Genomic DNA, 26026 nt, shown 5'->3' on the forward strand with positions numbered 1-26026 from the left:
GAGAAGCATTCAACTGTTAATTCTCTATTCAGATGAGAAGATTTGATTGATAATTTTTGTGTATACACACATTTACATAGAATAAAAATGTTTTCCTGTGTATAAGCCACAAGCTTGGATCTTAGAGATGTTAAATAAAGAGGGAGATGTATGTACATATTTGAGAACTTGTTTTACCAGGGTCCAAAATGGAGTAGTTAAATAAACCTCACATTTCTCAAATGCAACTTAGCTAAATTGCACACAGCTTCTCATAATGTGTTGTTACTCTACTGCTACTTTACTAATAATTATAAGAAAAAAAGAGATTAAAAAATCTTGATTAGGAAAAAGAGATTAAAATTTTTTATTAGAATACCGTATCTCAAGATGAGATCAGAGGATGATTGTTCTTTATTTTTTAAAAGATGGAACAATAAAGTATCCATGAATACACAGAGCATCAGAGCATTGATTTTGTTTCCATTCAAACAGGAGTAATTGTAGAAGAAAGAGTTTTGCTGAAAGTAGGCTCTTAATTTATTTCTCCTAAACCAAAGTTACATTTTACTAGTTCTTTTCAATAAAAGCCCATGTTTAATCACTAATCCTTCACATCCACTAACTCTTTAATTTTCTATTTCAAGCATGTCTTCTGAAAGAGTAAATCTCCTAGACCTTAAGGAATAAATTCCTCTACAATCAGTTAAGCGTTGGGGAAGAATGTACTTGAAACAGATTAGGTGGATAACTGTGGCCATCATCAGCAGTCCTAGCCCTCAGAAATGGATATATCATCATCTCTTCACTTTTCAATAGACTTGGCAGATGTGTTTTTGTGAAACAGTATTTACTGAATCAGCACAGTAGCAAAAAGATAATATACAGAGATAGACCAGAGAAACTTGAGAGGGCGTGATGGCTTTCAAATCTATGAAGCAGTCATTGGAAAAATAGGTGGTTGTATGTCTGATCTCCTCTGTAGCCTGACAGTCTTGTAATGTGATAGTAATAGCTATGGAGTTCCTAGACATCACCTTTTGCATCCTATGGGTAGAATCACGTGAAAGCGTGTGCCCCTCATGTCTTAGGTAGATACCTTGGAAAATCAAGCTGCAACCTGAGAGGAGTTCTAGTACTCCTGTTTCAACTATTGGGATCATTCAACATGTAGGACACCAAACAACAGAACTGTAAAGGTAACAGTGAGCTTTCTGTTTCACATGGGTTTTCTGTTTCAAGGTTTTGTTTGTAAATTGCTGCAGCAATTCAACAGTCACAGCTTTCTTCGAAGATCATATTTGTTTCAAAATTGAAAGCTAACAGTGATCAGTTGTTGAAATCTGCCAGCAATGAATCTGTACTGCCTCGTTTTGCAGGGATTTATTAACAAAGGATTTTATTTATGTTACTTTCTTCTTGCTTTTATCAGTTTTCACCTACACACTTTGAAAGAACAGGGTTTTTTTTCCTTTCCTGAGAAATGACTAGGGATGTAACCAAATACCAGAGACATGTAATCTGCAAAAAGCAGTATCATTAAATCCACTAAAATTTAAGACCGATTATTAACTCTCTTCTCATTACCTAAACTTACAAATAAAGTGTTAAACATGCATATAATTATTGTGTTACATCCATTGTTTTGCACCAATTACGTATTTCACTGTTGTCTCATTAGACTCTCATACCATGTAGAAAAATAGAAGATAAAATTCTGATTCTAGACTTCAAGTGACAATTTGTATTATCACTATGTACACTGCCAGTAGCCCACAGCCATCTTTCTCATCTTTCTGGTAATCACATGAAGAGATTTAAGGCTAAGATTAGCTGGAGAGATAAGAACTGAGGGGAGGAAGCAGGAAGCTCTAGTAATGACATACAAGCAGGGAAAAAGTGAGAGTTACTGCTTTGGCTCAAACACAGTGCCTGTTGTGAAGGAGAATTAGCATCACGAAGTTAACCCTACCTCCCTTTGTGAGACACCTGTTGGGTCATTTTTTTCCCCCTCTTCTCATCTTCTTCCCTGCCAACAGAAATCTCTGTGATGCAGACTAAAAACATACACTGAAAGTAGCATTGTGGGAAAGGCATGAGGTTGCCCATATGCCAGTAGTTTTGTTTTGTGATGCTCACATAGTTTGTATAAATACTGGATTTTGCTTAGGCAGGGGACCAAGAGAATGGATTTTAGCTAAGAGAAAAGTGTTTTGTTTTTTCCTTCTGTTTTTCTTTGTTCAGGCTAGCTTATTTATTGTAATAATTTCTGTTTTCTGCTTCTAGCTTGGTCAAATTTTCAATTCCTTCACTGATTTGAATATTTTTCCTCTATATACTTGAGGTGGAAAACACAAAAGTAAATATTACATTCAAGTCCTCAGGTTATGTTAATGTATCAACCCTTTATTTTTCTTCTAATCTGGAACCAGAACCTCTAAAGTGTTTACAGTTGATGTTCCAGCCAAGTGTCCAGAGTGTTTAGTGTTTAAAGGAGCTTCATGCCAGCATTGTGAGCGGTGTTTGCCAGCACAGAACTGATACTATAAGATCAAGTGATGTGATCAAGAGAAGACGAGAGGCTGGTGAAATTATCAATGCATTACTTTACCTGATGTTTCTTGCTACAGAAGGCAGCAGGCAGTTTCCTTGCTTTCACGTAGTTCAGCTTGTAGGAACTTAATTAATTAAGGCTGGGTGTATTCACCATACTGAATTTCTCAGCAAGTTATAGCTTTCCTTCAAAGGATTTTTTTTGTTACTTCACAGTTTCCAGAAGTTGGACAGAACATAACATGTCCTGTGTAGGTAGGTAACTGCTTTAAACACCTGTGATCTCTATTTTTTAAATAAATGCTTTCAGAAGGATTGAGAATTTAAATAACACAAAGTCAGAAACTACAGAATACCCTGCTACCTTCAAGAAATAAATGTTAAATAATAAATGCTTGTATATTCCTTATATAAATAATATGTACTTACTTGAATACAAAATAAACTTTAAGACAAACTGTTGTCTTTTTGTAACATATTTGTAGCTAGCTGTACCTAGTCAAAAAGAAAGGATCAAAATCATGTCTTAACTGTTCTGTTCATCAGCGAGAGGCTAACTATAAATCATAGTTATGATCACAAAGAGCAGGTATGATGAAACATTATGAAGTCAAAACTACATATGAAGGGAAGAAATTTTACCTTTTTAAAAAAGTAATCTTACCTTCCTTTCCCTCTACAGCTAATTTAGGGGAAAAATCACAAGATTTTGTTATAAGTACTGCATTAGAAAATACCATAGTTTTCAATGCTCTTCTGTTCTTTGCATTTTCAGCTTTATGTTTTGATCTTTTCTTTTAAAGGATAATTTGATATCTTGTTTTTACACTGATGCTATATTCAATGTCTTCTATACAAAGCAGTGGGTGTTGTCAAATGTAAAAGGTTGTTGTAGCTGTAATTTCATCTTTCTCACAGATGGCAAAACCTTCTGGTGAAAATTTTCAAACTCATATTTATGCACCTCATCCTGATTGCTTTCAAAATTGGAATGAAGCTAATAATTTGGAAGAAGAAAAATTATATCAGTGTTTAAAAATTATTAGGCCTTAAGGTTCATTTTAAATGCTCATCTTTGAAAATTCTAATTGCATTATTGCTCTTCAGGCCTTGAATTAAGCCAGTGAAACTCATCTTATTGAAATGACCCTGAATTATCCATTAATTTTTGCTTTATTGTTCTATGATTCATTACTATTTCTTTAAAAATCAGCATTGGAAATGTGACAGAATGATGACACTTACCTCTAAGTAACTGTTGAACTCTTAATAGTTCTAGGTACTCTACAGATCAATCTCACACATGCAGACCAGCCTGTCTTGTTCAGGTGTTGCTGCCAAAGCTGCTGGGAAAACTCATGGTATATAGCACTGCCCTGGGTTATGCAGCAGTTGCATCACAGGCTCTGTGTCTGAGAAATGGACTGAAGCACAGAACCTGGGTGCCTGTGGTATGCCTGAGAATCTAGAGCCAAATCTGAGCGCAGTTCAAACATATGGACTAAAATAAGGTCTGATGAGTAGCCAGAGAAAATTATGACGTTGATGATAGTGAGGCACCAATGACCCAGGCATTGGGGGAATGTATGTAGAAACTCATGGGGATATACCATTAATGTTTTTGAGGGGAATCATCTCACATCAGGCAAAAGAGATAGACAGACATATACTCAATTATAGCTCATGACTTCCTGAGTTTTTCTCATACCTTAAGAAGAAAAAAAGTCCATAAAATAATCTGTTAAGGCATTTTAAAAAGATTTAAATCAAAACCACATTGGCCTGCCTTGTAATGACACTTCTCTTGTCAAATGTAACTCTTCTGAGGTATGATGTCTCCTAGACCACAGGGAGATAAATTTGCATGAGTCTTTATGTATCTGGACAGTAAGAGTGGGTTTCATCATACTGATGTAGATGCCTGATATGTAGGATGCAGACATTTACATCTGAGGTAATCATCTAGTCTTCCTTTATAGTCAAAAAAGGGACAAGGCACCCTAGAGGATGATTCATTTCATGTAAAGTAGGACAGATGAATGGTAGCCTCAAAATGTCTGTTCTTCCTCATTGAGTGTAACAACAGTTGAAGGTGAGTCACTGAGCTGTCCATGTCTACGTCAAAAGTGCAGCAGCTGAAACCCTCAGCAGAAGATGAGTTATGAGACCTCTGTACAGTTGTTTTTTGTTATTTTTATTTATGTATTCGTAGTAATGTTTAACTGCAGGACTGTAAAGTGACAATGTGTTCTGGTTTGAAAGCAAAACCAGTGAGAGACTCCAAGTCAGAAATACAATTTATTGGGAAAAGGGAAAACAAAAGACAAAAATACACACAATGATACAAAAGGAAGACCACTGGCAAAGTCAGAATACAACCTGACACCCGCTTTGGCCAGCGTGCTGGTAGCAGTCCAAATTGGAGTGGCTGCAGTCCTCTTGGAGTGGCAGAAGTGGTTGCTGTGTCTTCTTGGAAACCTGTGGAAAGGCTGCCTTTCTGTCTAGAAATTCCTGGTGGAATTATCCAGGTGGGAATGCCTAGCTTCTCCCTCTGGGCGGAGCATCTCACAATGGGCTGATGTTATTTTGAGTCACAAGGTGTGTTCTTAATCACCTGTTAAACAGAACTGGCTCTTGGAGAGTGTTATCTCTGAGTCATGAGGGGAGACATTGATGGGCCTATTAACAGGAGATAAGGAAAACTGTCCAGATGCAACTGCTACTCGGATGGTAATAGGAAACATCTTGGTGCTCAGTCTTGGACACAATGCTACTGCATTGTTACTGCTACCCATATCATCTAAACCAAAGTGTGAAAGCACTGATAGTATTATTCTTGCTTAATCTTGCTTATTCTTATTAATTTGAATAGACCTTACAGGTGCATACTATGAAGTGTTAAATAATATTGCTGCTTTCTAACAGTTTAGCTCAATGCTCCCTGTACATCGAGTGTGATTTATCATGGTGAAGTACATCTTTACACTTACTGATTAGTATGAAATTTGGAGCAAGATGAACATATCAATTTAAATGAGAAAAAAGGCTGCTCTTTCCCTCAACATTTCTGAACTCTCCAGATTAGACTAAATAAATACATTAAGTTAATGGAAGGACCTCTGAATTTAGAGGAGCACTGTGCTGATAGCGAGGCACCAAAGAGGTGAATGTAAGCATATTGGGCAGTCTGGTATTGTAAGAGTAAGACTTGTCATGTTATATAAAACCAGTGGCTGACAGCAGAATTCTGGTAATACAAAACATTTTGCAGAGATAGACACTGAAATTTTTCCAAAGCTGGTGCTTTAACCATGAAGTCACATAAATACTTTGATACAATGTACTAGTGCTGTTGGCTATGAATTATGAATGAACTTTGCTAATCACCACTGAATTTTGATTTCCCAGCCATTGATTACCTGCTGTCATTTGACAGTGTTTGCAGAAGATTGCTAAATATAATAAAGCATCCTGTATAGGCCTGTGGAATAATGATAAAAAGTTGACAGAATAACATTAAGAACTATGGAATATATTCTTATGAGCTTGAAGGAATAACAGAACCTGAATGCAAGTATTAGAGGAATGAAAAACTACTGGCAGTTATAAGGACCTTTTATGTCATGAAAATTCTTCACCTTCAGTCTGATTAAAGGTCTTCAGGCACAACAGAACAGAGCTTGCAGATTTCCAGGATTATTATTCTGTAATGATATGGTGAAGCTAATGAATATTTTAGAGACTTGACAAGTACCTTGCTGTCAATTTGTAGTGATGTTTTACCTCGTTGAGAAATCAAAGGCTGGTGTTTATGCATTTACTTTTCCTAATAACCAGCATACTAATGCAGTGACAATCCCCAGAATTAAAAGGAATGAGGCATAGGAAGACCTCAAGAAGATGAGAAACCTGTTCTCTAATACCTTGATAGTACAAGAGGTCACCATATTTTGGCTTTGGGAACAGCTCAACAGCTTAATTCTAAAGTACTTACCAGAGTAAAGAAATGCTGTGTTTCTGTATGATTACTGTTTTGACCCAAACTGATATTACATGGCATTGCAGCTACTATTTAACTGCCTAATATTCTCTTAAGTCAGATGATAATATATTTATTTTAAAGATTGCAGACCAATTCTCTCATAAACTAGCACAAAAAAGGAAGGTTAGATAGACACTTACCTTGATATATCATTTTGCAGTATAAGACATGCATATACCTTCTTTTCCAAGAGTCACTTAGGTATTAAATGAAACACATTTAGCATGCTAAAATAATTTGTTATATTTTTCTCAGTAATTTTCAACCTGACTAAACTGAAACAAATATAAACCCTGCACAAAATCTACCAGAGTAAAACCTCAACCTCGACAACTTTCAGAGAATCCTGTAAGCCTAGTCTACTCAATTTTAGTGGTAATGTGAAAGAGCACCAAGTTCAGACCAGCCAGGATTCATTCTGTGGATTCATAATTTGCTTTCAAGTTGTAAAAGCTGTATTAGAAAAAGTATTTGCTTTTTAAATGTCTAGCAAATAAAAGAGATCAGTCTACAGTGCAAGTGAACAAAAGCCAGCAAGTAAAAACCATATATAACAGAACAAAGAGAAAATTAAGCCAGGTGACCTTTTTTTTCAACTGCACTCAGCTGTATATATATGTATACATGATCTATACAGTGTATACTTGTATTGCAGTACAGTATCCTGCTACTTCTATGTTCTAGTGGTTTCCTCAAGGGTTTGTATAGTAATCTTCTGCTTGTGTCCTGCTAGCAGTGCAAGTGGAACATCATTCAAATGAAAATACCAAAAGAATACTTGAAATGAAGATTTTTTTTTTCTGAGAGTCATGCTTTTCTTCTGATGAGTGCACTTGATAAAATACATTCCATCCACCCATAGCCCCCTGCCTTCTCTGTGTTCCACTGATAATGTGACCCACCACACTGAAAGTATTATTTCCTGAAAGGCTGTAGGCAAACATGATGATGAGAAGAAAAAAGAGGAATTAATGTTAAGCAGAATGGGAGAGAGAGGAATTGTGCATATGTATGAGAAAACAAAAAATTAAATGTGTGCTGAGAGTTGGATTTAGTAAGGGAGGGGAAGTAAGTGCATATTTCTTTTAAGATGTATATATCATAGAATACAAAGGAATAATTTTACCTGCATTATCTGTCAATTCCTACCATTGAGAATGGGGGAAATGACAATAACCACATCAGCACAAGTTTCATATTAGCATAATGGAGTTCGTATTTTGGAAAATGTATGAGAGTACGCAAAACAGTCCTTTTCAGAAATAAGTATCTTTGCTTCAAGAGAGGACAAAGGAAATAAAAAGTAAGGATATTTCATTTAAATAGAACTTAACTAGTTTTAACATAATTGCAATAATTTTTAAACATATAGCTATGTAAATACACACACACTCTTTTCATCCATTTGCCCTTTTCACAGCTATGTAAGAAAATGGTATTTAAGAACAAATCATTGGTGATAGCATTTACAAGCAAAACTAGTTAGATTTTTAATCAAAGATGGATTGATACAAGAAAATTATCTTAGCAGTATTTGTCAAACATATGACAGTGCTCTGTAATTGACTTCAACAGGGACAGATTACCTGCTATATGCTTTATTTAATGTAACTTTGAAGTGTTACTCATTGCCAGTCATATCACTTCGTTGAGCACTTACTCATTATAGCTGGAGTTCAACTTGAGAGAACCATCAGGAAGAAGCCTGTGCATCACTTAAGCTCTTGTGCACTGCTAAACTTCACTTTTTAACCTGTCCTAAAGTTTCCTCTTCAAAGTTATTAATGGAAGGAAATACAGCCTATTTCATGAGGTCATATTTTATACACTCACGTTTTTACATTTTTAGCCGGCTCAAAGTCATCTGTTTTGTGCACAGTATTATATTTTGCTCTTGACAAAGCATCAGCTGACAACCAACAGCTTTGGCCCTGAATATGTGACTCATTTTCCTTCTGTAATTTATATACTGTTCTCTCTTCTGTGAGCAATATCCCACAAGTCATTGCCAAATTGAGCAAGCTATGGGCCTATTGGTGACAAGAGAAAGAAGAGTGCTCATTGTTAATGGATAGGTCAATAATAAATCAAAGCAGGAAATTGGGCATCAGCATTCATGTATTTCAATATGCTGGATGAATTTGGAAGTGTGAAAACTGAGATTGCTTTGGGATATTCTGCTTTTATTTACCTCCAATCACTTCTGAGTCAGAAAGTAAAGTAATCTAGTATTGGCAAATGACAACTTAGTGCCCAGTTTTGCCTATGAGGCTACATAGTAAACACCCGTGCTAGACTATTCAACCAGAAGATGAGTAACACTCATCCCTTTAAAAGTGATTAATTATTTTCTAGAGTCTGACCTATGCCCTACAGAAATGTTTAGACCTGTACTTAACTCTTTTAGATTGATTAATGTGGCTAAAGCTTTTTATGTTTCCTTCCAATCATTACAAATGTCTCATTTACTATAGTTTATTTCAGGACTATAGAAATGTGGGCTGTTTCCCAGAACTTTCAGGTGTGGTGATAACATTTCAAAACAACTGCAAAATAGCAACCAATCTGCCATCTCTGGTATTATCTTTTACAGCTATAGCTGGTGAGAGGCTAAGACAGTTCAAAACTTACCTGAACTGGACTGGATAAGACCCCAGTCTGATTTAGATTATGTCAATAGCTATCATATATAACATGAATTACAGAGGCTTTATCTATTCTATTATGGTAGGCTGTTGAAGCTTCTTCAGAATAAATCATACAATTGTTTTTTGCTGTCTAATGTATCAGTTTACACCAACTAGTAGTAATAACTGGGGATTGTGGATTCAGTACTTAACTAGCTACAAGTCTTGTGTGGCAGATGAAGAAAAATTCCAAGGCAAATCATTCAATAGCTTTGTTAAAAAATCATTGTAACAACATTGTTATTACTGAGAACATAAAAAATTGTATTAGGTTTTCATATTAGGTTTCCAACCTAAATGATTCTGTGATTCCATGATACTAAATGTTTTGTAATTTTTTTTTCACTCTATTGAAATGATTCTTGCTACAAGTGTATTTACTGCTACTTAAATCTTAAAACCATCTTCTTTGATGTATTAGCTCTTATCAGTCATATTCTTCTCTTAGAATCTAATTTTTTCATGATTTCCATGGCCTTATTATCTCCTTTTAGCTTTCTGATCATCACTTCAGTAAGTGTTTTAGAGGGATCTTGCTTGATACAGCTCTGATCTCGTAGCATGGACTGGATGCCCAGTAGCAGCTGAAGTGCTGCTTAGAACAAAAGCTCAGGTGCAATTGTTGAATGCAGGGTCAGGTTAGTTTCCTCTGAAAGTTTATGAGCTCCAAGACTGCTCTGCCATGCAAGCTATAGCCCACTAAGTGATCATCCTCTTGAAAGAAACACTGTGCTTTCTGCTGTGCTTCCTCTCATGATTTGAACTCTCTTTTCGCAAAGGCCTCTAAAAAAGCTTGAGAATTGTTTAGGTGTTTGTTAATCTACTAAGGCAGCAGCTACCATGCTGACAAGGGCCTCTTTTAATTAAATCGTAAATTTTTTGAGATGTCATCTATTCTTTTCCAGTGGAAAAGATAAATTGATGCAGTGGATAATAATGTTTTTCTTATAAACACAAATTTTATTATTATGATTTTTTTTTCCTATTGCAGCTCATCCACTGTCATGTATTTTTTCTATTTCCAGAAGATTTCTCATGTCTTTGTTGCATCAGATGTCTGGTCAGTATAGCTCATTTACAAGCCAAGGATTGTAAGAACTGTTGCAATTAGCATAATCTCCCAGTCACGAACAGTACGATCTTTGTCATCAGAAAGGAGAATAATGTAAGGTTGCTTCTAGACATTGTAGTAATTCTGGAGTTGTGTGGTTGAAGGGAGAAGTGGGGGGTTTTTTTCTGCACTTAAAACACAGAATTAAAATGCTTCAAATACTGTTTTATCATTTAATACCATGCATTCATTTCTTCGCTGGGATACAGACCTATGTTTAGCAGAGTGGCGTAACTGGCCAGTAGTGACTGTGGTGGCTATGCAAAAGACACGAGAAGATGTGAAAATGGCCACACAGTCAAGATGGCAGCATTGCCAGGTTCAGCTCTACTGGCAAACTTAAAGGAAAAGCTGGAAGGCAGCCATGAAGTGGCAGAGGAGAAAATCCCCTCTGCTTAACCTCTGCCATCCTGAAGACTGACCAGGATGTGTTTTGCTCAGTTCACTCCTAATGTAAGACAGTGTGACTACTCTCCATAAGACCAGCCACTGTTTCTTATGCCTCTGTGTCCCCAGCTATAAAGGACTGTTGGGCGTCTTATGGGTTGGTTTGGGTTTTTTTTGATGTATTTTGGTAATAGCTGTAAATTAGGAACTAGTATTAAAGAGAAAAAATTTGAGTGAAGGTACTGGTACTGTTCAGCCAGACCAGAATCCCACTCACCATTCAATATGGCTTAAGCCCTCTGGACTGCTCTTCAGAGACACTTCGGTCTTTCCTTGACAATACACACGTGCTTAAGGAGAAGTCAGGTCACCAAAAATACTGTTCCATGTATTTTATTTTAGGTAGTGCATTTCTCCATGTATTTCTGCAGGTCATATGGGTTTTGTGTAGTAGATCTTTGGAGACCTAGACAAGAACATTACTCTTCTCTAGTAGACTTCCCACTCTTCCAGAGCAAACTTTACCCACCTCTCGCAAACTTTATTCGTTGATTTAGATTTATAAAAAGAAAAGATCACATATTTTTTCTTGCGCATTGTCATCCTGAGGGTGCTTACATAAAGACACAGCTTCAGATTCTTTTTTCAGATTTTCTGAAAGCAAACCCTATGTTTTTCCTGTGCCATTCTCTCTTGTGGAGAAAGTAAGAAATCTTTTAGTTCTAATACAGATTAGCCACTTTGAACTTGTACCTTTGTTCCAAAGATTGTTTTCTGCTAAGACTGAACCTCTCTCTGTCTGTTGTACGTGTACATGCATGGTTTATCTGTACTTTGGGATTTGGATATCTCAACAGCAGTGTTGTTGCCTAGCAAAGCCTGTTATGACCCAAGACTAATACAGTATGTGTAGGTAAAGCTGATTTTAAATTTAAAATGACAGTCAATGTGCTCTTTTTAGTAATTTATTAGTCACTGTTTATACTGACCTGTATCCCTTTTGTTTTCCCTACTCAGATGTTGCAAGAGCAATTGAGTTACTGGAGAAACTGCAGGAGTCTGGAGAAGTACCAGTACACAAGCTACAGTCTCTAAAGAAGGTGTTGCAGAGTGAGTTTTGTACAGCTATCAGAGAGGTATGAATCTGAGATTTCTAGTTATTTCTCAGACTAACATTACTCAGTAAAGAAAAGCATATTTGCCTTTCAGTGCTGCGTTGTATAAAGGATGATGGATGTGAGATGTGTCTGTAGCTGCCTGCTACTGTACAGAACATAGAAGTTACTGAAAAGCAGACACAGAACAGTTGCGTCAGCAAGACATCAGGCCTGAGGCAATCAGCCTTGCTGAGGAGAAAGGGTGATTAATTAGTACTTTAGTATTCTGCTCACATTGTTTGAGGGTCTGTGGTAACCTGTACAGCACTGTGCTGGGATAAGGGGTCATGCCAGTTTGGGTCAGCGCAAGCTTGAATGCCTCTCCTTTGAGCTCAGGTGTGTGATAGGGCGGTGCTGATAAAATCAGAATGCAGTGACAGCCAAAAGGGGCAAGAATGAAGTTAACTGCGCTGACAGGAATCTTACCTTGGAACTCAGTGGTTGGGTCCCAATGGGCTTTGCTCCTCATGTCAGAAATCCTTGTCATACTGCTAAGAACTGTGATCATTCCACTACCAGCTATGATCAGGGCCTTCCTAAACTCTGCCCAACAGTAGATAAATAGTAATTGTTTTATTCAAGTCAAGCTAGAGAAGATGCACCGCAGTTCTACATGCACACAAGCAGTATCTTTAAAGCAGTTAAACTACGAACACTTCTGTTGGAAGTTTATTAGAAAGAAAACATGGTTTAATACAACATTGTGTCAGATATTTTACCTACTAAACCAAGGAGACTCTTAGCCTGATGAACAGAAGCAGCTCTAAATGCTGTAATGAAGGCAACATCTTTTTAGTAGAAAACCTGTAAGAACTTCGGTTTCAGTTTGTCTGTCTACTACCTGGAACTAACCCTCCATTGCTGAAATCAGTGGGGAATCTAATGTTCCCTCAATGGTAGCAAAATTGAGCTCCTGATAACTAGGCAACAGGAGCAGATTGATTGAGAGGACTACTGAGTGGCTGAAAGAAAAAAAGAGATGAACCGACATTAGTTTAATAAGCAAAATGAAATACACTCTTTGTTTTATGGAATATATTCTTCAGTGTGAGAATCAGAGAGAGGCTTCCACCTAATTAAATTGCAGTTTTCAAGACTTCTTAAAGGGAACAGTGTTCCCTGACAATAAATAATAGTGTTCCCTGACAATAAATAATGGCACTGTGTACCCTCAAAAGCTGATATTCTGACTAGTCCTTTCATTTAAGCAAACTAAATGCTTCTTTAAGTAACCACAGAACATAGAAAAGTTGTGGGATTGTTTGGGGTTTTCTTCCGATAGTTGGGCCTGGTACTCCAATTGTTAAAGGCAGCTTTGAGTCTTTGCAGCATTGTCAGTGAAATCTTAACAAATTTATATTAGTCTCAAGAAAACAATTTTAGCAAAAGCAGACACAAAATTTAAGAACAAGGAAGTTTGCTTAGAAAAATGCTTTCTCAGTTCAATGAACTGAAAGTAGATCTTGACAAAATCATCTCAGTGTCACAAAAGGACTTTACAGAGTATTGTGTAAAGACAACCTATATGTTACTGGAGCTAGTTGTTACACAAGAATTGAGTGATGATGAATAAACAGTTCTGCCAACTTCATAAACAAAAAAATGTATTTCTTACTAAGTTTATATATAACGTATTTTTCTAACATATCACTAGCAGAGAACAAAATGTCTACACCCAAAAAAATTGTACCATTCTCTGAAATGTGTGTAAATCTTTTAGAAACAAAAATTCAAATATAAAAGGCCCAATAATAAATCTTTTCATTTAGGAAGAGTGGGAGGATTGATATATGTACCTTGTGAGTATTTAAGGTCGTTCTACATGTGGCTGCTCTTTTCAGCTACATTAAGTTCTTGGCAGATATTTAGACTGTAACTCACTTTTTTTCTACCAGTTGAAGAGCTGTTGGAAAACTTAGAAAATAATTGCTTCTATATAAAAAAATATAAAAGCATGGAATATTTTGGTCACATTACATTGTTAGCCATCTCCAAGCACTGCAAGAGGGATTGGGAGGGTATCTGAGCTGTGTCATGTCATTAATTGGGGATGCCCTACTTGTATGTCCTTCATGTACACTGGAATTTATTGAACGGCACTTTCAATCTTTCTGTGTGTTTGAGTTTGAGATAGCTAAGCCTAGACAAGGCATTTCTCTACAAATGCTCTCTCCCATTGTTCATCTTTTCTTACCTTAGTGCAAGATGTGAGAGTATGGTGACTAGATTTTAATTTTCTTTATTAGCGCCTACACAGACTAGAGAAGAAAAGTTGTTGACATTACAAGAGAATGCACAGCAGCCAGTTGGGAATAATGAGAAAAGTGGGAGTGAAGCAGACCAGGTGTGAACTGTAGGTAGGAGTAATCAAAATGGGATGAGGAGATAGGCTTTGTGTTAGTATGCAAATTCTGAAATTTTATACATATGCAGATATTCAGATATTCAGATCTGCAGTGTGCTGTGTTCATTCGATAATGCAAGATCTGAGCCTTATTTTCTTTCATCAGAAAATCTAGTAAGAGAGATTAAGGCAGACTTTTGTAGTTCTGTAAACACCATAATGGAGGAACTTTGTAAAATAAAAATTTTCATTTTCCAGTCCAAGAAATTATGGAAACTTAACTGTCCAGTGAGATTGCGTGTTAAAATAAGTCCTAGAGAAACTCAGCATTGGGCTGAGTGTAGGTGAAAGGATCAAAGATGAAATGCAATATGCCCTGTACTAACTGTGTCTTGTCCATTCTACAAGTAGGAATTCTTTAACTACAGAAGCAGGAGGTTACTTTCATGACCCATTAGCCTTTAAAAGTATGAGATACAATATTAGATGGCATACATTCTAATCGAATGTGTAGGAATCTGTCTAATGGCTGTAATTAATTGTATTTATGGTAATCTATTTAGTAAATCAAATTTCAAATCCCTACACTAATATTCCATAGAAATAATTTTTTTTTAAAGTGACTGAGTGAATGAAATTTAAATAGAAGTACTTTAGCATTTTTCAAGGATGCTATGTTAGGAAATGGTGATTAATGGTTCTCACTTAGCTAAATATAAGTGCCACCAACTGAAATATTCTGTCTGGCACTAGGCAGGAATATGGATTAGCTCTGAAAAGAATGGAAATCATTGAAGTGTATAATGGCCTCAGTATTTCCCTTTCACGTGAATACCCCTAGACCAGAAAACAAGTTAACCAAAGTCTGATCAAACCGAAAGTCAGTTTGGAAAAAAAATTAATTTTGTTTTAAAATTACTTATTTTAAAAGCTCCCTAGCTACATGAAGAATAATTAGGCTTCTATAGCTTTGTCATGTAATAAAACTTGCACAAATCTTTTCCATTATACCATTAAGTCCTTTACCCTTCTAAATGTTTTTGCTGTTTATTTAAAGCTGTTGCTATGTTATAGTCATCTCATTTCCAAGGGGTTACTGGAATAAATGAAGGGCTGTGAAAGTGAATGCATAGTTGAGCTACTGAGAAGTAACATTCATATGCAACATGAAACTAGACAACCTAATTGATAAAGTTACTTTAATTGTTATAAGTCAGCAAAAGGAAGTTGTAAGAACTGTAAAGGTGAATTTCTGGTCTGGCAAGAAACCCTAAAGACCTGTGGGCACAGATGATAGAATAAAAAGCTGAGCAAAACACTGTGGATCAACAACAAGAAAATGTGACATGCCTTAGCAGCTTATATGAATTTCATTTACTGCTAACATCTGATAATTGGTGGTCAAGCACCAGGAGAATAACATTACAGTTTAATAAACACTTGCATCTCCTGGTGAGCAAAGTTTTTTTTCAGGTTGATTCCCTGATTTCCATTTCTGTGTATTGAATATGTAATATTCAGGTGTATTTTTTTTTCTCCCAGCTTGCCTTTGCTATTCAATTTTCCATTTCAAGGTTAAATCTAAAGTTTTTGTTGTGTAGATATTGTTTGAAAGAAGATCTCATTAGGAAATATCTATGGTGAATCAATGCCAAAATTAATCAGATAAAAATGTGGTGTGGCAACCAGGCACATTATTTTATATTGTTATGACTCCCACCAAAATATCACGTCATCACAGAAAAGCAATTTTGTAGGATTCAGTCACTGACAAAGGAGGAGCAATCAACACAAAGTACTCTAATCTTGTCCATCTTGTATGAAATTAGTAATTGGGAAAGCATATTGTCTTTGAAAATAGTTCAGTTCCTACCTCAGTAGTTTAAAACCTTTTTAAGCTTGCTATAAAATATAAACAGGGCATCCTGGACATTTAAAGACCGCTGTTGACTTACAGACATGAAAATGGCAATGGTAGAACACTGACCCATGTCTTTCATGAAGTCCTGATGCTCCCTAGTTACTTTAGAGATATACTTGCCCATGTTGTATAGTATTAAAATCATAGTTTCATTATGTATTAGGTAGGATAGTTTAATAAGCCTAGTCAGTATTTTGGAATGATTTCCTTTAATTACTAGTTTCATTTCCATGCCTTAGCGATCTGAATGTCCAGAATCCTAGTGCTGCTGATGTGCAATGGTTTTTTATCTGGTCATTTCCTCAAGCTACCCACCCACACTTTCCATTATTAACCCTGATGTATGGCTTTGCAAATATTAAGGGACAAGAAGAAGGCTGCTGGGTGGTGACAACTGAATCTGGTGGTACTGTGCTTATCTTTATATTGTGATGCCATGTGTGAGAGCAGAAGGCTGGCTGGAACCTTAAGATGTTCATTCACTTCAGATGTCCTAATGTGGTGGTGTACTCCATTTTTACAGGGCTATACTGAATATAACAATCTGGGTGTTAGCTGGACTCAGGGAAAAATCCTCATTTATTCTTTTATTCAATTATTAATTTAAGATTTTAATGTAGGAGTCATTTTAATACCTGTTTTCATTGTGTTTCAATAATCTTAAAATTTGTTTGTTCTGTTTACAATATAATGCTGTCACTCCACATCCCAGATCTAGTGTCTGAAAGCAGAATGTCATTGTTTTCTGCCTCATGAGTCCTTATAAAAATGGAGGTGCAGCAGGCCAAATTCTCTCAGTTGGCACCAAGGTAAGCCCCCGAGTCCAAATTCTGCCCTGTCTTAATGCTTTATTTTTGCTGGAAGCTGCATATTTTTTACAGGAGGAGAAATACAATTTTGCTCAGTCTGTCATCTCCACAGGGCAAGCCCAGTATTTGAAGTTTTTAAATTATAAGATGCAAGCTTGGAAAAAAAAACGTATTGAGAAGACTTACTGCTATTATTCACAGAACAGAACTGTGATTAAAGCTCAGTAGGAAGCCTGACCTATAAAGAACCCCTGCTGTCACATTTGCCCGTGCAAACCATACGGTTGGTCAGCTTGAGCAGAATTGATATGCCAGATTTACTAATAAGGCAATTAGTAAACAGAAGGGCAATAGGACAACACATAGGAGTAAAGTGACAGAGATTTATCAGCTCAGTGTTCTACCTCAGGTCACAAAACCACTATGGTTGTATTAGCATGATGCCTCATTAGACTGGCTGGGAAGCAGTGTTCTCCTTAGGCTAGTCTGATACCTTGTTATAACTTGTTCTAGAGTTCCTGATAGCTTATTCACTGCACCATTAGTTTAGTAGTAGAACTCATGCAGTAGCAAATATGGAATTGTGCAAATTCACCAATTTAATTCAGATTTTTACATGCTTATGTATTGATTTATTTGTAACTTTTCAATAAAATTTGTATTCCTGGATGTTAATTGTAAAGTTTTGTTATTTTTTCTCTTTTTTTAGATATTGGAGTACATTATAATGGCAGCCAAACCAGTTCAGTTTACCTGAATTCTGGGGCTGTGTAGCATTTGCAAGAATTTTCTACTGTACCTTTCCATCCCTTTTTCATTTCCACCATCCAGCAATGAAAAGCCACATAAAATAATGATATAAGTTTCCACTAAATGAGTACTTTCCTCACTGAGAGGAAAGGGCATTACTTGGCTCAAATATGATGGTATGTCACAGTAGTAATGTATTCATGTTTTACAGAATTTTGCCTTCTGCCTCCTGGTTGCAGGTACTGTACTTATAATGATGAGTTGAAAGAAGGATTTGTAATGTATGTTTATTAGATAATAAAAAAATCTGATTTCTAAAGATGAGCTGTCTGCTCTTTGTCTTGCCACCATGCTGGATTAGGCGTTGAGGAAGTTCAGCAGAAAAGCATAAGTTAGCAGTAAACACAGAACTTTTTTATTTTTTAATTACCCTACTGTGTTAAAATATATGCTATTTTTTAAGGTGAACGTAATCAGAAATTACTCCAATTTTGAAAAACAATGAGGCATTACTCTTGCTCACAAGCCCTGGATGCCATGAATGAGAACTTTTGGAAATGATTGCCGTGTAACTTAGCAGATGGCTTTCATTAATGGCAAGTATATGAATTTACCAAGCTGCCCAGGCATTATCTGAGAGAAGGAATTATTTAGTCTCTGTGCAATTACTGAGTTCCTACCACTTTCATGACTTCACTGCAGGAGATTTAAAACAGCTGCTGTTGTCATCTGGGTTTTAGCTGCCTAGTGCTAAATATGTAGATTTCAGAGATAGAGTACTCTAGAATCTGGGACCAGACTGTACCATGGGTCTTTAATAGTTGCTTTCTCCCACTGGTTTTGATTAAAGATCATTTTTTAGAGTTGGCTGGTGGCTATACATCTAATTATACTTACACTGTGCATGTGTAACTGTGCCTTTTACAACAGATAAATAAATACTTTAGTGCTTCAAGAGTCCTGCAAGACTCAAAACAATCACATGTCTTGTACAGTTCATCTGTGTGGCTGTATCATATTTACTAAAACTGAGTGGTGGTCAGGTGATGTTCTCAATTTGGCACACAGCTGCAGCTGCATGTGCTACGGAAGGTGACTCTAGTGGAACATTTGTGGTGCCTCTCAGCATCTTTTTTGTTTGCTTGCATTATCATTTTAGTTTATTGTTGCAGTATCCTATTTGATTACATAAAACTCTTCAGAATAAACAGAACAGCCTCTGCTGCAATTTATCTCAAGCCTGCTTCTTCCTCTTGAGAGGAATCAGCAGCAAGGTTAACTACCGAGTAATATTAATAAGTGACAGATTTTTGGAAGCCACTGCACCTTTTTTATGCCTTCTTTTGCTTCAGTATCCTTCTGCTGCCTCTTAACCGATGTCACTGGTGAGACTCCTGAGAAATGCTGCTCAATCTCCATTTATTTAAGAAAAGAAATTGTAAAACTGTTTTAAAACTCTATTTTGTCTATATTTTTGTTGTCCTTTAAAACAAGAAGCATCAGTAGTTTCCTTCCTTGTTGTAGACCCACACTTCCTTCCCTCTGCCTTCTCAGCTTGATAGGAACATTTGAGATGAGCCTGCATGATGATGTCATGTTTCATCCAGGTGCTCATTTTGGTAAGGTTTTGACAAATCTGCTAAAGTTTGGAATATGGCTGTTGCATATGTCAGCCTCAACAGCATATACAGACTTACTGATGAAGTGAAGGGTATTAGTGTTTATTAATGCCTGGTGTATTTTTTAACTCAAAAGTAACTGGCAGCGAGGTCTAAGAAAGTGGTAAATTATAGGCTGTGAGTTCCAAGTGGTCTTTTGGGAATTAACTAATCAGACAAATTTTATCCCAGTATAAGTAGAAACAGCAGAAGAGACTTTTAGGACTGTATTTTGCTAAGGTTTAGTGATTGCAAAGGATACAGTTTCTGCAACACCTGTAACACTATTTTAAAGATGCCAGATCATAGTTCCCATTGACTTAGAGCAGAATATAGGACAGCATGCAAAAGATAGGAAGTAAACTAAATGATCCAATTATATTTTTCTTGTTCTTCGTATAAGTAGTTTTTACTTGCAAATAAAAGTCTGTTTTTCCTTATTCTTAAAAGGGTATTAAGCAACTTCCTACTGACTTCAGAGTGTCAGCGATGACTCCAGACAGAACTGACACTGGAGGGAAGAGGGAGCACACAGATCTTGTGTTTCCTAACAGCAACACCAGAAGTGTTTCAACTGACTCACCCAATATGTGCAGAGGATGTGACAGCATGCATTTTTGGGTACATCTGCTACATACTTCTGCTCACACATAAGGGAGGAAAGAGATTCTGGCCCCGGCCTGTAACCCCTGTTGGGTTGTTTCTTGGACAGACACAGCATCATATGGCAAGAGCTCAGGGACCAAAACTTTCTGACACCACCACAGATACTGTCAGAGCACAGTGCACACCACCGTTTTCCACACAAAAAAAAGAAAAAATTCCCCTTTAGCTTGAACCTTCATGAAGTACTTCACCCCAAATTAAAATATTATACCTTTGTAGTGATTATACTTCATTTATTTTTAACAATGTCTCAGGCCCATGCGGTTTTTTTCCTACTGCCTAAGGACAGCTTAGTAATGCATCGGTATTCGGATCAGTTTTTTCACTTTGGTAAAACTGACCTAGTTTCCTCCATAACCCCCATCCCCTAAAGAAGGAAACATTTATATAAAATATCCTCAATGAAAATGCTAAAGCAAACATTCATAATATTTCTTCCACGTGGTCTGAAATTAACTGTCTCATTTCCTCAAGTTGTTAAACAAGCCTGAATTTCATTTACTGGTTTGTGCTTTTTAATGGGTTAGCACCCCTATGGCATCTTGTGGCAACATCCATGCTGTGTTACTTCATGGAAGGGGATTGCTGCAGCAATTGTGAAAATGATGCAATGTTTTGAAAATAGACACCAGTGGTTTTTCCAATGCAAACATGTAACTGCTGAAAGGCTAATGAGAGCTTATCATGTAAAAATATTCAGAATGCCAGCAACCTTGAATGACCACATTCTCTCTGATATAAATAGCTCATTAATACAGACTAGTTGTCAGCAGCTTTTTCAAATTTAGTTATCAAAATTCAGTAGCTGCAAGCAACAACTTAGATAATATAGACATGTTAGTGCTTCCAGTAGGAACAATAATGTATCACATGCCTTCCTCTCAAAGGAACTTTTCAGCCATTTCAACCTCTCTGTACTCACAGGTACCTATCGACTTGTCCTGTTGATACTGATCAGAGAACTTTTGTCAGCTTGCACTCAGGGACAGACTGAAGATTATGTACAGAATATACACTGTGAGCTTGGGTGTAAGATTGCCTAATTCTTCTTCTGTTGGGATTACTCAAACACTTGTCATAGTCCTATAACAAAATGGGTTTTTGTGATTCATTTGCTCAAATTCATTTGAGCAAATTAATTTTGCTCATTTGTGATTCATTTACTCAAATCTTGTTTAAGAAGAATCTAAGTTTATTGTAAACTTGAAGTTGTGGTGTGTATACATCACATCCATGGCGTTCTCCCACAACCAGTGGTTTTGTGGGAGTCTGTCCCTCACAAGCACTGCTATTTAGACAGTTACCAAATTTTCTTTCTTTTTAGTCATTCAGAATAGTCTCTTCCCCAATTTTTTTAATTAACTACCAAAGATAAAAGTATCTATTAACACAATGCTAATATTTTTGAGTCAACTAGATTGATAGGAGAGAAAATCAGCCTGCTTTCAACTACCAAATGGAACTACTGTCTTCTAGACTATGGTGTATGACAGTGTTTAGTACAGTATCTTAGCAAGAGGCTATAGCTCTGTATAAATATATAGTTCTGGAGAAAACATGCTCTTAAAGATGTAAATGTGCTTTCCCAAGCATGCTTATCACATGAGATGATTTTTAAAAAGCAGAACACAAGCACAAAACCAGAAATTCCATCTGAAATTCAAGAGATAAACTTAACACACTGTCACTAGATATTTTCCACTTTCATTGAGCTACCACAAGGTTATAGCTGAATGGAAGTGCTCCACTGCTTTGGTTTTGAGCTTGAGTAAGTTTTCAGATGTAAAAAGTCATTACGAAAGAGGAATTATGAAAGATGAAATGTGGCTGGGTCAGCTGCATGCCTCCTTGCTGCTAATATACACACTTTCAGTTGTGTTTGACATGTTTTTTTTTTTTTTTTATGTCATCATCTGTTCAGGCATTGTCTTAGATGGATAATTAGATCTGTTTGTAAGTAATTTTGTAGAAAGGCAAATACTGTTTGAAATTTCAGAAAACCTACCATAAGGAGCAGAGATTTTGAAAACTCTTGAGTTCTTGAAGTCTGTAGTACACGCAAAAATGGCGTAAAATATTGGTGTAAAATATTACCAGGTAAGATTCCATGGTTTATGTTGTACAAGGGGTTACCAGAGTCTCTTCTAACCTTTGTAGCATTTAAGCCTTGCTCACTGATGTGGTCAAGTTTGATCTAAATTGGGTGCTGAAGCACAGCTCAAGGGCAGTCTGTCCAGGCACACAAATGAATGCATTCCTTTCCACAGACATAAATATGTTGGATTAAGGATGGAAAATATAGACAAGAGGTTATGGGTAAGGAAAAATGCCAAACAGAATGTGAAAGAGTCAAAAATGATGAAAACAAAGTAGAGCGGGAGAGACAAAACCAATTTGTGCTGCAGGTGGCATTTGCTCTCAGAAACAAGGGATTCACAGGCACCACCGTGGAGAGGCCTGCAGCTCTTCAGTGCACCTTTGCTCTGTAACTTCTCCCAGTCACAAGATTGGGCATTCTCCTGGCCTGCCCCAAGGACTGGTTCATGCATCAAGTGAAATGAAATGTGGGTCTCAGAGCAGAAGGACACTGAAGTCCTGGGAGTTTGCTCCAGATTTGGAGAGGAGGGCAGAAGAGAGGCCAGCAACTACGCTGAATAAAGCATCTTCTACCCTTCTCACTATGGTAAAAGACTGATTAAGATACTTCTTTTTGCTTGACATCTTAGAAGGGAAAAATATTTATCATCCACTCCAACATACAAAGGCAATTAGGAAGAGCAGGGATTCAGCTGGTTGACGGCAGATGCATAGTATGAGGTGTAAGTAAATAACAATCTCTCTTTTATAGCTTAGCATCAGTTCTGCAAGGATGCACATATGTACACTGTTCCATTGACATGACTACAGAAGCGCAGTGAAACCAATTATGTCCTCCTTGCTCTGGTTTTTCTCAGGCTAACTCTCCCCTCTGTACTGTCTGTCAGGCTCTTGTCTTCCCTTCCTTGTAGGTCTTCTTCCAAAAATAGATATACAATTCTTCTCTACACTTGAAGCAACAAAAAATATGGCAAAGGCGCTAAACCTAGATGATGCCAATATATATTTTAAATGTCATTTATCAGTCTTTTTGCAGGTTTTTTCTTCATTTCACCCTTTTACATGCTTACCTATGATTTACCTAAGTCACTTATTTAGGTTGTGTCTTCTTGAAGGAAGCGTTTTATGTCTTTTTATTTTTATCATACTGCAGGCACTGTGGAAACACAGCTGATTATAACTACTTACATGTATGATCTCATGCTAAGAAACCCCTAACATTTTCAAAAAAGGTTACTTCCCCACTTAGAAATTTCAGAAGATGTATCTGGGCTTGCTACGTCACAGGTCTGAATTGCAATGTACTCTGTTTATGGGAGGTTTCTGAGCACCTATTCATTGCTGTAAAATGACTTCTGCCTCATACCTCTGCTCTTCTGGTGTTCAAATCAGCTTGTCCTAAAGTTGAGCATCATTATTGTAAGTACAGTTGTACTTAGAATTACATATTTCATCAGGGGATGAATCACTAAATACCTCTTACGGAAGTTAATGGAATAAAATTGTTTAATTAAATTCTGTCTTAGAGAATTCGTCAGAAAAGATGCTGCATCATTCAGGTTGTAAACAGAATACTACTTCTAGACACCTTTACAAAACAGGCTGCGAAGTGCAGTGTTTTTCTTGGACCTTCTACGGCTTTGTATTGGCTTAAATAGCCAAGCCCTAAATAACTTTGTTATGAGTCTGTATGGAGTTATTTTTGGTAAGAAGGTAGCTCCTGAATTATCTGTAAGGTTGTTCCCCTTCCTGCTCTCCAGTAATCTTAAACCAGCTGCTTTGCCTCCCAGCTGAATGCGGGGTGGATGAGGCCCATTATCATAACAATAATACCTGTTGCATCAGACTCACTACAGCTCCTGCTGGGAGAGGTAATAAATTGTGCATTTCTCTGTGCCTGTGAGAGCTGACATAGTACAAGGAGGATTCACTTCCAAGTTCAAATTTTCTAGCTGTAATTTACCTCCTGCACTCTTTTTGTAATCTTTGAGTAGTGTGGGAGAATAACTTCTGGTTACGTGTGAGGAGACTACCTGCAGAAGCTGAAAAAAGTCTGAGGTCTGTATTTGTGCTTTCAGGAGTATTGCTCGGTGGGCATGTTGTATTCTGTGCTCCACAGGAAAGAGAAAACAAAGCCGAGTACATCTTGCTCCACAGCACAAATGAGATCTGTGTGAACAAACCCCTGCCTGCAGCATGCCTTTACCCAATGAACATTCTGTGCACAGACACTCACAGTTTTGGTAGAAATCACTGGGGGGGAGAAATTATCTGAAACATTACAATTTACCTTCCAGCTGCAGGTTTGTGTCTTGAAACATTGACATTTCACCTGTAATTTAATCTCTATTACTAATTAAGTGTGGAAACTCTTTTCCCTAGGCACTAGACCATCAAGCTGTGTATGAAGTCCATCAGTAAATAATATTACTAAACACCTCTGCAGTCTTACAGACACTCAAAAGACATATAGCTCTACATACAAAAATAGATATGCTCTTTTTCAAGTTAGTAACATATAGTAATCATCTAGTAACTGTACTGGGCAACTGGCTCTAGGTGGCCCTGCTTGAGCAAGGCAGTTGAATGAGATGACCTCTAGAGTCACTTCCATTCTCAACCAGTCTGTGATTCTGTGATGTCAGTTTTCTTTCTTCAGCTCAATCATACTAAACAATGATGTCTTTCAAAATGATTCATCTATCAGAGTCAACAAAGGTCACTGTTTTAAAATACTTCTTTAGTAAATATCCTACAGGGGAGATCTTCAAATGCTTTAAAATAAAATATGTGCCTTTGTCTTTTTCTATATTGACTGATAATTTGTTTAAGTAAAGAAAGCTACAATAGATCTTATACAGGCATCTTTAGGATGACAGTGTTGGATTCAGGAGAATTGTTATATGCTAAAAATATTATCAGATGTACAGATAATAGTAGGAATTGAAAGAAAATATTTTTTAAATCCATATCAATTACTTGTCACGTACAGTAGATACAACAAGAAGCTATATTTCATACCAGGAGGATTTAAATGCCACCTTACACAGTCTGAGAACAAAGAAATTTTCAGTTTGTGTGTTCTGTGTACATAGAAAAGGGAGCAGAATTGATTTGTTGTGCTAAAATCATGGCTAAGGTGGTGCTGAGAACAGCATAGATAAAGGGCTTAGTGTGGCTACAGGAAAACAAACAACGTTTGTTTATGGACTTCAGTGCATTGCAAAAATGCCCCCTGATTAGATCTGAACCTTACAAAGAGTTTAAGGGACTTGGTGGAACAGGTACAATTAATCTGTGTTTGTTTGTCAAACTGACTCAATAATAAGAAAGTTATGTGGGTGTTTATGTTTTGTCATTCTTAAACTCAAATTACATTCAGGATTATTTAACAAATAGGATAATTAGATCTATGCAAAGCATAAATGCCTCAAGCAAATATTCAAGACTGGTTGCATCTGTTGCTTAAAGACAGTGAGATCTGACATGCAGGACTCCTTTTCTGTAAGAACTGTGGTATGGATACCACAATCATTAATAATTATTTGCTGAATAACATTTTAAATCTGTTAGAATTGAGAATTTACAGATTACCCAAGGATTATATGACACTATTTATCATATTTTTCCAGAAGTTTTTGAGCTGATGGATTATTTTTTATCTTACTAATTTAATCACACACTCATGGGTCTGTTCTTTCACCACTATACAAATTAGTTACCAGGATACTGAATATTAAAAAGTCTACCAACTAGATACTGATAGGATGCAGTCAACAGGAAGTTATATGACTTCAAACCTAACAAACAATGAAATTAATGTATCATTATCAGCTCACCTTTGTGACTATCAACCTTAGTCATT

The 26026-nt window shown here is 36.7% G+C and overlaps 1 protein-coding gene across 1 annotated transcript in view; it reads left to right on the forward strand.

The window, feature by feature from the left end:
• Positions 1-26026, forward strand: part of LIN7A (lin-7 homolog A, crumbs cell polarity complex component) — a 47361-nt gene that overhangs the window by 8162 nt on the left and 13173 nt on the right. Inside the window, exon 2 of the mRNA XM_053943990.1 lies at positions 11777-11895. Within this exon, the coding sequence (XP_053799965.1) occupies positions 11777-11895 (119 nt within the window). The remainder of the gene's footprint in view (positions 1-11776; positions 11896-26026) is intronic.

The sequence above is a fragment of the Vidua chalybeata genome, chromosome 5 (assembly GCF_026979565.1).
Source record: "Vidua chalybeata isolate OUT-0048 chromosome 5, bVidCha1 merged haplotype, whole genome shotgun sequence".
In the NCBI taxonomy this organism is placed as follows: Eukaryota; Metazoa; Chordata; class Aves; order Passeriformes; family Viduidae; genus Vidua; species Vidua chalybeata.